The sequence below is a fragment of the Carya illinoinensis genome, chromosome 16, assembly GCF_018687715.1.
Source record: "Carya illinoinensis cultivar Pawnee chromosome 16, C.illinoinensisPawnee_v1, whole genome shotgun sequence".
Lineage (NCBI taxonomy): Eukaryota > Viridiplantae > Streptophyta > Magnoliopsida > Fagales > Juglandaceae > Carya > Carya illinoinensis.
The window spans coordinates 10,944,631-10,960,859 of NC_056767.1; the positions used below are offsets into that span (position 1 = coordinate 10,944,631).

General features: G+C 36.0%; 3 protein-coding genes across 5 annotated transcripts; all 3 read right to left on the minus strand.

The window, feature by feature from the left end:
* Positions 1-1,936: 1,936 nt before the first annotated feature.
* On the minus strand, positions 1,937-3,034 carry LOC122298801. Its single transcript, XM_043108656.1, has one exon. The coding sequence runs from the start codon at positions 3,032-3,034 to the stop codon at positions 1,937-1,939; it is 1,098 nt and encodes a 365-aa protein (XP_042964590.1).
* A 102-nt stretch (positions 3,035-3,136) lies between these two features.
* LOC122298802 lies at positions 3,137-4,194 on the minus strand. The gene is made up of 2 exons (XM_043108657.1): positions 4,111-4,194; positions 3,137-3,454 (listed from the first exon to the last, which is right to left on the minus strand). Exons 1-2 carry the CDS (start codon positions 4,192-4,194, stop codon positions 3,137-3,139), a joined length of 402 nt encoding a protein of 133 aa, XP_042964591.1.
* Positions 4,195-8,552: 4,358 nt separating this feature from the next.
* On the minus strand, positions 8,553-14,554 carry LOC122299664 (uncharacterized protein At1g01500). 3 transcript variants are annotated; one of them, XM_043110062.1, is made up of 3 exons: positions 14,420-14,554; positions 12,728-13,537; positions 8,553-9,105 (listed from the first exon to the last, which is right to left on the minus strand). In XM_043110062.1, the coding sequence occupies exons 2-3, from the start codon at positions 13,424-13,426 to the stop codon at positions 8,875-8,877; spliced, it is 930 nt and encodes a 309-aa protein (XP_042965996.1). In that variant the 5' UTR covers positions 13,427-13,537; positions 14,420-14,554; the 3' UTR covers positions 8,553-8,874. The 3 variants fall into 3 exon arrangements, with proteins under 3 accessions (XP_042965996.1, XP_042965995.1, XP_042965997.1); XM_043110061.1 differs by lacking the exon at positions 14,420-14,554 and adding an exon at positions 14,130-14,362; XM_043110063.1 differs by lacking the exon at positions 14,420-14,554 and adding an exon at positions 13,757-13,807.
* Between the last annotated feature and the right edge of the window lie 1,675 nt (positions 14,555-16,229).

The window sequence follows — 16,229 nt, forward strand, 5'->3', positions numbered from 1 at the left end:
TCAATTCTGTCCCCAAGTTCCTTTGCACGCTCCTCCAAAATGCTGAATTAAACCGTGAGTCCCTATCCGATACTATATTGGACGGAACTCCGTGCAACCTAACTATCTCTTTGACATATATCTCTGCCAACTTACTCATCGAGTAAGTCATCTGAATTGGTATGAAGTGGGCTGATTTCGATAATTTGTCGACAATCACCCACACAGAATCTTGTCCTCCTTGGGCTTTAGGAAATCCCGTTACAAAATCCATGTTGATTTCATCCCATGTCCAAACTGGTATTGGTAGTGGCTGTAGTGCTCCCGAGGGTCTTTGATGCTCAGCCTTAATTTGCTGGCATGTCAGGCATTGAGCTACAAAGTTGGCCACGTCTCGTTTCATTCCGCTCCACCAGTAGTGTTGTCTCAGGTCTCGATATATTTTGGTACTACCTGGATGCACTATGTATAGAGACCAATGTGCCTCTCTCAATATTAGATCCCTTAGTTCCTTTTTAGCCGGTACACACAATCTTCCTTTAAACTGCAAGGATCCATCACCAGAAATCACAAAATCAGGTTGTTTCCCTTCTAAAATCTCTGCTTTGATCTTCTGAAGGTTAAGGTCTTCACCTTGAGTAGCCTTAATTTGGTCCAATATTGTTGGGCCAAGAACCAGGCTATTCAGCCTTGCTTGTACATCCTTCACCATTTCCACTCTCAGCTTCTCCATATCTAGAAGAATAAATTTCTGGGGAGTATACATACTATTGAGAGTGCTAGAAGAAGACTTCCGACTAAGGGCGTCGGCAACTACATTAGCTTTGCCGGGGTGGTAGTTGATATTACAATAATAATCTTTCAATAGCTCCAACCATCTACGCTGCCTCATATTTAACTCCTTTTGGGTGAAGAAATATTTTAGACTCTAGTGGTCCGTATAAATTTTGCAACGTTCCCCATAAAGGTAATGTCGCCATATCTTTAAGGCAAATACCACAACAGCCAACTCTAAATCATGGGTTGGGTAGTTGCGCTCATAATCCTTAAGTTGACGTGAAGCATACGCTACAACTTTTCCATGCTGCATAAGAACACACCCCAACCCTTTGTGTGAGGCATCGTTGTATATCACAAATCCTTCCGTACCCAAAGGTATAGTAAGAATAGGTGCCGTCACAAGTTTCTCCTTGAGCTCCTAAAAGCTTTTCTCACATTCCGTAGTCCATATGAATTCCTCACCCTTTCGGGTCAGGCTCGTTAAAGGAATTGCAAAGCGAGAAAACCCTTTAACAAATCTTCGATAATACCTCGCAAGACCAAGGAAGCTTCTAATTTCTTGGATAGTTTTTGGTCTAAGCCATTCCACTATTGCCTCCACCTTTGCAGAATCTACGGAAATACCATCATTTGAAATTATATGGCTAAGAAAAGAAATCTTTTGTAACCAAAACTCACACTTATTCAATTTAGCATACAATTTCTTCTCCCGCAAAACTTGCAGAACAACCTCCAAATGCTTCGCATGTTCTTCCGGGGTTCTTGAATAAATAAGAATGTCATCAATAAATACCATTACAAACTGATCAATATACTTCTTAAAGACACGATTCATCAAGTCCATGAAAGTCGTTGGGGCATTGGTCAATCCAAAGGACATCACTAAAAATTCATAATGTCCATATCTCGTTCTGAAAGCAGTCTTTGGAATATCCTCCGCCTTAATCTTCAACTGATAGTACCCTGATCGAAGGTCAATCTTTGAAAATACTTGGGATCCTTGAAGTTGATCAAATAAATCATCAATCCGCAGAAGAGGATATCGATTCTTAACGGTCACCCTATTAAGTTCTCTATAATCGACACAAAGTCGCAACGACCCATCCTTCTTCTTCATGAAGAGAACTGGTGCACCCCACGGTGATACACTAGGGCGAATAAAGCCTTTTTCCAACAATTATTGCAATTGATCCTTAAGCTCCTCGAGCTCTACAGGTGCCATCCGGTATGGCGTTTTAGAGATAGGTGCCATTCCCGGAATGAGATCTATAGAGAACTCAATCTCCCTATCCGGAGGTAAGCCAGGTAGTTCGTCTGGAAAAACATCAGGAAAATCCTTCACCACCTCAATATTTTGCAACTTAGGCCCATTTGGTTGTGGCATCACCAAACTAGCAAGAAATCCTGCACAACCCTTCTTTAACATAGTGGTGGCCTTTAATGCAGAGATCACCTTCGGCATAGTACTCTTAGCCGCAGCACAGAAACGGAACTCTAACTCACCTGGTGGTCTCAAAACTACTTTCTTCTTGAAGCACTCCAAGCTAGCATGGTATTGAGACAACCAATCCATGCCCAAAATCACATCGAACTCCTCCATGTCAAATAATATCAAATCAGCAAGGAGATATCGATCTTGTATCTTTATCGCGCAACGCTTCAGCACAAACTGACAATTCACAGATTTCCCAAGAGGTGAAGAAACAGACATCATTGGTTCAAGAGGTTTAGGTGCTCTCTCGCTCAGGCATGCATATTTACTGGATATAAATGAATGCGTAGCACCAGAATCAAATAGGACTAAAGCACGATGCGAAAACAGGGAAAGAATACTTGTCACCACATCAGGAGAAGTATCAGCATCATCAAATGTTAACGCGAAAACTCGGGCCGGTGCTGGATTCTTCTGCCCTGGATTCTGAACTTGAGTATTAGGGGCCACAAGCATTGGACACTCCCGTACCAAATGACCCACCTTACAACATTTAAAACAGATGTTAGTCCCCGTAAGGCACTTTCCGGCATGAGGTTTGCCACAGTTCTGGCATGCGGGGCGAGGTGTTGTTGTACCACGTTGGGGAGGTTTGATCACTTGGATTGGCTTGGGCATTGGGCTGTACATAGGTCTCTTGCCCTTATTTTGCTCCATGACATGAAATTGCCTCTTCCTTTGATTGAATTCCCCTGCCCGGACTCGTAAATTCTCCTCAAGTATCACTGCTCTATCTTCCAAGTCCGCGAACTTCCTAATCTTCAATGCAAGAAGGGAGTCCATAATTCTGGGGTTTAGGTCTCGCTCAAACTTCTCGGCCTTCAATGGCTCGGTGTGGACCAAGTGTGGAGCAAATCTCGACAACACCACAAATTTTGATGCATACTATCTCACTGTCATTGTACCTTGTTTCAAGTCAGCAAACTCTCGAGCCTTGGCCTCTCGAATGGATAAAGGAAAGAACCGGTCATTAAATGCCTCTTTAAATTTATTCCATGATATAGGGGTAGCTTCACTCAATTCCTGCTGAATAAATCCGCGAGTGGCCTTCCACCACCCATTGGCCACATTCGCCAAGTTATACGCTGTAAATTCTACCTTTTGTTCCTTGGTACAGCTGATTACACTGAAAATTTTCTCCAAGCGCTCTAACCAATTATCTGCATCTAGTTCCATACCCTTGCCATCAAACAACGGAGGATGCTATTTGCAGAAGCGATCAAAAGCATTCAGATGTTCCAAAGTGCATAAAGATTTCTCGTACGAGGAAGCACCAATCCAAATCTTAGATTGGGAGGTTCGAGTACTTCGCAATAAAACCATTCCGATGGTCAAAGTGCTTTGGAACCACCACACTGAGCAAGAGGCAACCTGGGAACATGAAGACGATGTGAGGAATAAATATCCCACTCTTTTTCTTTGAGGTACGTTCAATCTCGAGGACGAGATTATTTTAAAGTGGGGAGAGTTGTAATACCCTAGTCTTACTACGTGAGTCTTTACGTCATTTTATTTTAATCCTTAAGTTAAATATTTTCATGTAAAGATTTTATTAGTTTATTAATTCAATTTATTTTATTTTAAGATGTGTGTTTTTATTTTATGTGAATTATTAAAATGAGATGAGAGCATATTTTTATATCCTTAATATACTTTCTTTTAAATCCTTCACTTTGAATTAATTATGAATTGGCCCCTTTGAACTTACACCCTTGGATTGAGGTAGGTTTAAGATTTATCTTCTTAAGCTTAATCTAGGACGTCCAACATGCACTTCATGAAGATAAGCTTTGACCACTTTTCATTTCCTAAGGAGCTTCCGTCGGTTAAAGGGCCAAAAGACTTGTAAGTCTTCTCACTTCTTCAAGCCATCGTACAACATCATTTCCTTTCATTCTTCCTTCACTTTCTAGTTCAAGAGAAGAACCAAGACTTCTTTCCATCACCTAAACCGTGTGAGCTCCCAAAAGAAATAAAGAAAGTTAAATCTTTCCAAACAGTGCACTATATCTATTTCCTTACTACTTTGAGGTTTCTTATAGTTGGAATTTCCAAGTGTTTTCATCTTTCAAGAAGTGAAGAAATTTGGGGTAAGGGTTCCTAACTCATTTCTTAGTGTAAGTGATATATGGATTTTTGAAATACATCAACCATCTTATATATATATATATGTACATGGTTTTGAGGTGTTGTTAGGGTCAACCGAATGATGTGTTGTATTGTGTCAGTTTTTGTTTTATTTTCATCTCCTTATGTTGTGGTTTGGTATGTATATATGTGCACGTGTTCTGTTTTGCTAACCAAGTGTATACAAAGCTATTTTGAGGTGGTGTTTCAGGTATATAAATATATAAGGCTATTTGAGAGGTTGCTTTCCGTGTAAATAGATTTGAAAGGCTGTTTCAATGTTCTGTTTTGCATATATACATGTTTATGTTCTGTTTTAAGTGTAAATATATATGAGAGGTTGTTTTAATGTTCTGTTTTGTATATATGCATATTTATGTTCTGTTTTAAGTGTAAATATATATGAGAGGCTGTTTTAATGTTCTGTTTTGTATATATGCATATTTATGTTCTGCTTTAAGTGTAAATATATATGAGAGACTGCTTTAATATTCTATTTTGCATATATACATGTTTATGTTCTGTTTTAAGTGTAAATATATATTAGAGGCTGTTTTAATGTTCTGTTTTGTATTAAATGCATGCTTATGTTCTGTTTTAAGTGTAAATATATATGAGAGACTGTTTTAATGTTTGTTTGTATATATGCATGTTTATGTTCTGTTTAAAGTGTAAATATATATGAGAGACTGTTTTAATGTTCTGTTTTGCATATATAAATGTTTATGTTCTGTTTTAAGTGTAAATATATATGAGAGGCTGTTTTAATGTTCTGTTTTGTATATATGCATATTTATGTTCTGTTTTAAGTGTAAATATATATGAGAGGCTGTTTTAATGTTCTGTTTTGCATATATGCATGTTTATGTTCTGTTTTAAGTGTAAATATATATGAAAGGCTATTTTAATGTTCTGTTTTGCATATATGCATATTTATGTTCTGTTTTAAGTGTAAATATATATGAGAGGCTGTTTTAATATTCTGTTTTGTATATATATATATATATATATAATTATGTTCTGTTTTAAGTGATTAAGTGCATATATGGAGCCGTTTTGATGTTGTGTTAACTAAGTTAATTATCTTCTTATGTTACTCTTGTAAAGATTTGTCGAGAGGGTAGTTATTTGAAGTAATGTTAATGGTAGAAAACGACGTTAGATTTATAATATTTAGTTATCGTTAAAAGGAGGTCTAAAGGATGTTGGATGAGTATTAACACAGTTGTTATTTATTGGATTAGGATTTTCTGAAGTTAAAAGGATTGCAGCAGATCGAGGTAAGTAGCTATGACCATGCGCCCATACCAAGTTCTCTTGTGGAAGAATATATCTCTATCTCTTTCCAAACGTTCCTCTAATTAAAGAGTAAATGAATTTATATTATGTACAAGCCTTTCTTGGTAGCCCATGTTAAGTATCCTATTGATTATAATTGGTTGTATGTGTATATGGTAATGCATGCATGTAGATTCTAAGTCATGGAATTTTCATACATGCTTCTTGAAATAACTAAGGTTCTATTTATATGTAAGCATGACATGAAATGCTATTTTCCAAAAGAAATGCATATGCATCGGACTAAGGAAGATACTGAAGATGTTTGAATTCAAAGAAAGAAAAGGAATGAATTAATGTATGAAAATATGTAATGACCATATGAAGGGAAAGGGTACTAAAGAAATGGGCAGATTTCAATGTCGGTAAGTAGCACTGGTAGTGCACCCAGTGCCGCTCCCTGACAGAAATGGATTCCTAACCTGTGATCACGGGTGGAATCCAGGTCCAAGAGGACCACTAACCCCAACACACGGGCGTAATAGTGTGCTGGCCAAAAGAAAGTGAAAGATTAAATTAAATGTATGCATGAAGATATGAAATATAAGTATGTATGAAAATAAGAAATAAAGATTTTGCATGAAAGTATGAAGTAAGTATATGCATGGTAGTAAGAAGTAAGCGTATGCATGAAGTTATAAAGAAAGCGTATGCATGAAAGTATTTTCAGAATTAGTATTGGTTTATGGATGTATGTTTTCAAAAGAAAATACTATATGCTTATTAAGTTAACGGCATGGTGTACTGCTTACATTAGACTCACTTTGTGTTTATGTTTTAAATGTCCAGGTACAGACGAATCTACTGAGGAGCTGAGTATTTCTGAGGAGGAAGGGGCCGACTTTTAGTAGTCCCTGGGTAGTTTGGTTTCTTTCTAATGACGATATATGTTTTTTACGTTTTGATACTGGACCCTACATGGGGATGTTTTATTGAGTCAACTTCTAGACAAGATACTTTCGGATATAAGGTATATTTTATGGTGGGGTGATGGAAACCCCTCTTGCTTTAAGTTAGTTTTCTTTTATAAGGACTGTAGGGACTGAGTCCCTTTTTGTTTAAAGTAGTTACGTTAAATGAATGGATGAAGAACTCTGAGAGTCCTTTGTAAAGGAATGTAAATGTATGTCTATTAGGTGTTTCTTTTAGTTAGAAATTAGAATTTATGCGTGATGCGTTCGAACCCGTCACGTATTATCTTTTAAAAAAAAAAAGAGAAAAAATATAAATGTTTGTTGGTTTTAAATAAATACATTACTTTCAGAAACTTTTAAAAACAAAGGAAATAATTACAAACCACTTTGGTTAGTAAAACCGTTTAAATATATCCTTAGTGGTTTTTCTCTTAAGTGCAATTATATTTCTTTAAACATCTTTAAATATTAAAAAAACAAATTCATTAGTAGTTACTTTCTTTACTATTAAAAAATTTAAAAAAAATAAAAATACGGTCAAGCATTTTCCTTTCTCCAAAGTATTTTTTTTTAAAATAAAACCACACCCACGTGTAGATAAATCCGCACATCATGGTTCCAAAAGGCAATGTGGAATGTAGGGCTATGTAACTTTGCTTCTCCCTCTTCCTTCACACCTGCTTGTTCATCATGTGTCAAAAAAATGAAAACTCGAAAACAAACCACGAAGGACTACGGTTGTGGTTACGTCGGACTAGTTGGCTTCAGATTGGGAGGCTGTGTTAGGCTGCCTGGTGGTGGCGATTGGTGGAGAATAACAAAGGGACAAGCTCACAATGTCTGGTTTCGGTACTAGAGAGGAAGATAAGTCATTTAGGTTATTTTATGCAACAATATGATGTAATCATTCTCATGAATTTACTGATTGTTGTTTTTAGCTCCAAAACAAACAACACCGTGCGAAAGAGGAATTGTATGAAAAATATATGTTATATAAAACAAACCCTTGTTGCTATCTAACCTATTTTGATGCAAAGATAATTCATAATTGCACTCCTCTTTTTGCCTTACCCAACTTACTATTAATGGATCAAGTACTTCTTTGATGTAATAAAATTTTTGTATAGTCATTTTTACTTATTTTTTATACACTCTATTAATAAGAAATATGCAAAAATGAAAAAATGAATGTAACATAACTCTTGATGCAAAGACATTCGAGAAGGCAAGTTTTAGTGTGGAGCTCATGAGACATGCATTTTGATTTAGAAAAAAGCTTTGCTACTCATAAGGCTCATACACCACAAGTTTGGAGGAAAAGCCACGACAAATCTGTTGCCTTGCGATTGCAAGCATTTGACAAGAAACTTCGACATGCCGTGCTGGCGATGAGGTGGCTCTAGAGAGAATGTGCTTGTCTTGTGTCGCCGGTTAGTTGAGCTAATGAATGAATAAATTATATTTTCAAGTTGGTGTGTCATTTACGCTATTTCTGATATAATATAATTTGATTTATCTTTATTAATATTTTTTTACAAATCAAATCCTATCATTTCTTTAGTTTAGAAATGCTCTATCTCATATGCACATCCCTTTTCATTAGCTGGCATACTCGCATAAATTTGCCATTCTATTTAACTTCAAAAGATATTTAGACTTAGTTTGGATATAGAAACGATTTCATCTCATTTTATTAGTACAATTTTTCTAAATTTCCACACAAAATATAATAAAAAATTCAATTTTTTCAAATCTCAAAACAATAATATATTAAAAAATAATATTATAATAATATTTTATTGAACTTTCATCTAAAACCATCTCATCTCATCTATCTAAACTACACCTTAGTCATCCCTTAAGCCACACTGCTGAGAGAAATCTTCTTAAAGGTGCCCTTAATCTACATTTGAAAGACAATATGCTCCAATCCCCAGTGACATTCATTTACAGCTCAATAACAGCAGTCATTCTTACTTATTAAACAAAGAAAAACAGCAGTCATTCTTTGGATTCTCAGGAACTAGTTATCTATCATACCTTTCCAAACAAATATTTCACTAAAATTTTAAGGCTGCAAAATCATGCAAAATTAACAGAGTTAGCTACACAGATAATTACTGGGTCAAAACCTGCCATGGTAATGCATGTCAAACAGCCCTGCAAGTTGGAGAAATGACGAAGTTAGCAGCTGGATTTGGATTTTGAAGGAACCTAGTTTATGGTAGGTCTAATGAAAGGGGATCAGAGGAGCCTCCTTTTAAAGTTTCGTGTAGTTGATTGGTATGTACGGACTAGCAACCCAACTCCGATTCCGATTCCAAGGCAAACACCAAGCCCAATCCCAACACCAACTCTCACACCAGCATTAAACCAGGACAATTCACCATCTTCACCATCTATGTATTCCGTCCTCCAAGTCAGGTTGTTGTAGTCATTTTCATTTTCTGGTCTGTAGCTTCTGTATTCTGCCACCTAACATTTCACAAAAACCAAATAATTGGGACAGTGGCACTCGAGGTACAGGCTAAAAGTGCAGGTTCACGGACACAATAAATATATTAAGTATAAAAGCATATATAAATGCTCTTCACATACACATACATGAAGCATAAAAGAATGCAAAAGTTTCAAAAGCTTTTCTTTTAAAGAGAGAGGCCCATATGCTTGAAGGATTTGCTGCCAACCACTAGCTAAACAAATCTCTCTTTTCCATGTAAACTGGCAATTCATCAGTAAATGATAAAATGCTCGATGAACCATATATGAAAACAGTCTCATTGGAGGTTTACATCAATTCTGATTAGCTATTTTTCTGTTCAGATATGGTCATATAAGCAACACTAGACCGAAGAAAAGGGGCCAGTCAAATTAGGAGAACTAAGGAGACTTAGGGGCCATCTGTCAAATCCAACATTTGACAGATCTAAACAGACCTGCATGTTGGGACTAAACCAAAGTAAGCCACTTGTAATAGCCCGGATTGAGAATAGGAGGTGGTGAATGGGATTCCAAATTTCTTGAGAGGGAGAAGTTTTAAGGGATTTCAATTATAAAATTGTGGGTTCTTTTGGAGTATAGAGTCTATAGACCCAGATATGGCTTAGGCCTTCCCTGGATCATTACAACGTTCTGATCTAACAGCTACCTATCACCACTCGCCAGAGGTTAATGGCCATTACTGTGACAATTTAGCCTGATGGATGATGTATGGCAGGAACACCTGAACTAAATCACATTGACACAAGCAAACACGTCTAGTGCATGTATTATCTTTACTCTCATTGGCTGCCCTAATGTCCACGAAAGAATCCAGAGGTGGAACAATCAAAGAAAATATAGGTGGTACATATAAATACTATCACATCCACGATGTCCTTTTGACATTCTTCATATCATCATCTAAGAGTAACATTTAACAAATACAAATCATTCCATGCAAGCACCATGATATATCCCAGATCCAATTCAACTGTGTAACAACATTCAAAACCAGGCATTTTTTAAGCTCAGGAAAAAAGAAGACAGTTCTTTCATTTATAATCTCTGAAAAGAGCATAATTTTTTGCAGCTGCTTAACATAAGTATCTAAGAGATTCAATATCCAAGGTTTAGTCTTGCAGGGAGTTTTCATCATAGCTCAAAGCATCATAACTATGGAGGGGAAAATTGTCACAGTAAAAGGGATCATTTGTCAAATTTATATCCTATGTTAATAATTGCTGAAAAAGTATGAATTTGCAAGACACAAGGCATTATTGATTGAAAAAATCCAAAAATCTTCAAGTTAATTCCACACACCCCCCCCCCCCCCCCCCCCCCCCCCCCCACCCACCACCCCCCCCCCCCCCCCCTCTCCCAACCCCACCCAAAAAAAAAAAAAAAAAAGATAACTGATTTTGAGTTTTGCCCCATTGATTCTAAAAAATATATAAAAAAGTCAAATTGCATGGGAAATACTAGACTTTTTAATATAGACTCCCCTAAATAAACGAAGATCATATGGATTTCCAAAAGTTCTAAAAGTCTCATATGCAAAACAATTGTTCTCTATCTCAGTGACGTGACATTCAGTTACCGTTTTTCTGGGTTTGTCATTTAATCATAGTTCTTATACATACAATGCTACAAGAAACAAGCCTTATGACTTACTATGATAAATTGAGATATATTAGTATTCCAAAGGAAATGTATGTTAAACCTAGAACACAAATAATGTTTGGATCTGACAATACAATACCATAATCAAAAGGAACAACGGCCTGAGCGACCAGACTTAACAAAAATGTAGCCACTGGAGGCATTCTAAAAAGGGAGAAATGAACACTACTTGGTGAAATAGGTTCTTTTAGAATCAATTTTTAACCATCTGCTAGAGGTTGTAACAATCCAAACGATCCCACTACATCAGGCCCCTTTCGATGTTGCAGAAAAGCCATTACTTCACGTTCAGTTAGCACTGGAAAGTTCTCTTCTAGGATAATTTTATAAAGATGTGAATTTTGCATTTAAGTCTTGTTTGGCCTTATTTTTTTTGCATAAGCATGTACCCATATAGAGAGACTATATGTATCTATCTTCTTATGTACTTTTGTAGGTTGTCCCCCCAACTAAATTTCCTAGTTCTGCCTCTGATCACATTCTGTATTTACCAAGATAAGTGAAGATGATATTTCTCAAATAGTGGAACCTTATTTCAGTCTTTCAAAAGTTCCCAAAACTTACACAAACCTAAAACATTGAATTCAGATTCATATTAACTCGATACAAACTTAGGCCTCCCATCCCCACATGCATAAAGGTACACATAATAAACGAATGATGGCTACTCAATAAAATTTATAATACTAATTCTTTACTGCTAGGAGAACAAATGAAGATCATTTTCATAGCAGTTTCCATGGGCATGCATACTATACATTTCCTAAAGGACAATGAGGTGCGGGAAAGAATTAATTTGATCGTGCATGCAAGGACAGCAAGCAAACAGAACAATCTGATATAAAAAAACTAAAGCTTTAACCTTTATTAAGCTAATTAAGTTCCAGAAACATACAATACATTTGATAGTCCTCGAGTATTCCCATCCTGGTTTCTTGCCAATATGGAGTATGGCAAATCTAATTCCAAAATCAGAAGCTCCAATAATTCAGAGTGCATTAATGACCAAACACTGACATGCAAGCAACTATATCTGTCAGGGACATCCAAACAGGAACCACGATTTATTGGATTGGTCTGAGATGCTCATGGAACAAAACAGAAATTATAAACCCCTTTAAGCTCAAGCACGTGTAATGTAGCTCCTAGCTGCTGATAAAGGCCTCGTTTGGATGGAAGATTTATTATTGAAAATTTTTAGGTTTATAAAAGTGACCAGGTCTATAGAAAATATATTTGTTAGATTTGAAAGATATTGGGATTTACAGGAAATGTGTGGGAAAAAGTCCCTAAGATGTGCATTTTTTAGTTTGTACTAAAACTGTTTTTCTTTTTAATTTTCTTGCTACGGAGACGAATAGAGAAAATTTGATTAGACATTTTTTTTAGATATAGAAAATTTGATTAAAAGATTATGTGTTTGGGTAGCCTAGAAAGACTAAAAAAAATTGGAGAGGACCCCACACGTGCAGGCCATGCTCCACTCTGGCTTTGGGATGAGGCCCATGGAAAGGTCTCTCCCCATCATTTAAAAACTTGTGCCCTGCCCATACCCCCATGACACAAGTAAGATAAGATTCTCTTTGCTCTCCCAAACAATCAATGTGTAACAAAAAAACTGGCCCTTTTGTAACAAGAAACATTCTTCAAGACAGGAAGCATGTAGGTGGGTTTACAGACATGTAAGGTAACATTATTATTCAACAGCACTGTAGTTTTTTATCATAGAAACCCGTCCCTCGCCATGAAGGGGTTGTATAGTCACTCATTGATTAGAAAACCAAAAAGAGCCACAAAAAATCCGGCTCCCCCTCAACATGCAAATACCAGCTCTGCACTTAAGCACTAAATGAAAGCCAATAAATAAAAACCAGAGAAAAAAAGAGAACATCTCACAATGAGAATTTCAATATCAAACATGTTCCAGCATAATTACCTGCAGATCTTCAGGGGACATATTTTTGTGGGATTCAGTAGTCTCATGCTCTGGAATCACATCCAACATGCCATTCCTGTTGTGCTTCTTTCGAAAACTCAGTTGTAAAGTCTTGGTTAAGATGATAGGTGTTCCAGAGAAGCAACCTGCGACATAAACCTCCATTGTTGGTGTCGAAAACTCAGGGCCACCTAGTTGTTTCCCCTTTAAGAATCCAGCGCCGGCGGTGATCACTGGCTCACAATTCATATTCCACCGTTTGGTGCTGTTTATCAATTCCCCCATGAAACCATTGCTATTAGACATCTCCAAAACCCCAGAGAGAATGAGATCTTCTTTATCAAAAACCTCAAATTTCACACTCCCTGTCAACCTTATACTGTCTGTGCCCACAAAGGTGGCATCTTCTGATTTCTTATCTACCCGGTCCCTTCTAAGAAGGGAACAGACTCCATCAGAGTAACTGCTACTTCTAGCACCATTGACTTCCAAAACGGTGTCAGGGCTTAGCGGAATATGATTCAGACTAAGAAACTCAGGGGTTGAATCATCAACATGGAAATGGCTGATCCTCACGTAGAAGACTCTCAAATCAAACCAAGGCGATGATAGATTGATACAGGGTTGGTACCTAATAATTTGAAGGCTATGATTGGCCGATTCACCATTGCTCAATGTTGTTTTACAAGAACCCTCCATAGCTCAGCAGGTTGATCTTCACCAATAAACCTTCCAAATTATATTAACTATGAAAATGGAGATGCCATCCCAGAAACTATGCAAGTTGGAATCCGGTCGCCCATGAAAAACCTGGTTCAAAAACCAACAGAGAATTTTGTTTCTCAGATAAACACAAACAATAACTCAGTCTCTCTTTCCCTGGGTCGAATTAAAAAGATGAAAAGGGGAAAAATAAAATAAAATCTCAGGAGTCAATATCAATAACGAACAGAAAAAAGCTAAATAAAGCCCTTGCCATGCCAGTTATCAAGGGATAAAAATAGAAATACCAACTAGAAGAACCGAAACCTTTGGAATATGGAAAAAATGAAGACCTCACTAACGGCAATGGAATGCAAGCTGACCAAAAGCAATCCCACCCCCCCAGAAAAAAAAAAAAAAAAAAAAAAAAAAAAGTGTCAAAAATACAGAGCTCAGATTCAGACAATTGAAAAGTTTTTAGTTGTTTCTAGAACAAGATGTATTGGAGAGGAGACAAAGTCCAATTCATAGATGATCTTATTAGCAACAGAAACTGGCGGAGGAAGAAGCTCACAAGATGTTTAGAAATCAGAAAAGAAGTACCATGAAACAAATTAAGATTTTAGATTGGCAGGCATATACCATAGAACAGGAAATTAGTGATTTGGATTTAAAAAAGAGAGAGAAAAAAGGCACCCACCAGCAACCCCAGGAATATACAGCCAACCAAAGAGAGATCTCACTTTTCTATCTACATTTTAATAAACAGAAGATTGAAGAACCTATCCATTCTCCAAAGAAAATAAGATATAAGAAGGGAAAAATAAGAAAGAAAGAAAGAACAGTTGCCAGATATCCCAACCAAAAGCCGGCTATTTTTGTATAACCCGTACGTGTCCTGTCACAGGCCCCGCCAAGTATACATCTCTCTCTCTAGAATGCTACAGAACCACAAACAATGACGCAGTTTTCACCGGAAATAAAACTCACCCAGAAAATCTTTCATCCCCAAGCTGGATTCGAACTATTATGTTGACACCCATATGATCGGATTTCTTATATGAATTGACGTCTCAAGTCGTTTTCGGGCCGGCTGGGTTGGAGCTTTCGATTCCCGGAAAGCACTTTCATAAAATTTTTTATTTTATTTTATTTAAACTAATACAATATTTTTAAATATTCATATAAAATAAAATAAATAATTTAATTTTTTTAAATTTTAAAATAAAATTAATATTAAAAAATATTTTATAATAATATATTATTTAATTTTTAATTTTTATCTTAATTAATCTAATCTCATCTTATTTCATCTATAAAAATAACCGATCACTTTATGTTTAAACGAGGGATATAGTCCGAGAACTTACCAAATCAACTAATTTTTTTTAATTTTTATTCTTAAATAGTTTTTTAAAAATTAAAAAAAAATTCATAATATCATTAAAAAATATTTATTTAATTATTAAATAAAAAAATTCAAGAAACACCAAATTTGGATCCAAAGGATTTCTCTTTCAGTTTTTCCCCTTTTCGTCTTGGGGGCGTATGTTATCTTGAAATCAATGAAATGGAATGGAAATGGGCCTCCTAACCCAAATATTAGGATCTTATCCGATTGCCGTGGGTAAGAATTTGGATCCACGAGGCCGGCCAGTGCGTTTTGAAAGGGATGTTGTTGACTCATTAATATACACAATGCATTTAGATGTTAAGTTGAATCCAGATGGATAAAATTTTTTATAAATAGTAATAACTTAAGATATTAAAGTGAGTTTTATAAAACTCACTTAAAATGAATTTAGATGTATTTAGATATTAAGATGAATTTAGATATATTTATAGGAAATTGAAAAAGATTGTAGGTATCACGTATAAAGAGTTGTTGAGTTGAAAAAAATCGTAGGTCTTACGTGTAAATAAGTTTTGAGTTGAAATGAGTTTAGTAATTTAATAATTGATTGTTTAGTTGTTAGACTCAATTTAAAATTAGATTCGATTCAACTCAGTTCAAGTTACAAACCGGGCATGTGGGCTGTGTTGGAGCGACAATCATCCCCTCCCCACGACGACAGAATTAACACCTGGCTTTGCATTCAAGGTTTGAAGTTCGCTTGCACTCTGTCTAGATGGATTCTATCATCTTGTGATTCTCTCACCCTATCACAGGATGCCATGTTGTTAACATTAGAGCTTAGGTAAAAAATACTCTAGGAGTAACTAATACTTTTCCTTGGTTTAAGCTTATTTCTGTTGATTGTTTTGGTTCTTCAGAGCTTTAAGCTGTCAACATTTCATTTCATATAAACTTCCCCCTTTACTACAAGCAACCAATGCCCTGGTTGCTAGCTGTCTATGAAGGGAATGCAAATAATGTTGTTTATTTGAAATAAACGATTATGGTATACCTGTGAGAATAAGAAGGCATTTTAAAGTGAAAGAGATTCTGAGTAAACACAAATTAGGAGTAAACTCACAAGTTTATTTGCAAGAGTTATGATATACCTACAACTACTTTACAACTTATTTTATGACAAACCAATGTAAGTTTGCAACTTCATTGAAAATAATTTGAATTTTAATAACTATCTTCTATTTATAATAAAGTTGTAAACTAATTGTAAGTTTATCATTTATTTAAAAACCCCTAGGAGTTGGGTCGAGTTGTAAAGGTTTTGGTCTTGGTAGTATACTCCCTCCACATCTAAAGTTCGAATTCTCTTGGTTGCAAAAAATTTCTAGGAGCCATTAGACTAGATGAACTTTCCCTTAAATTACTCAAGGTGCACTTACAAGGAAC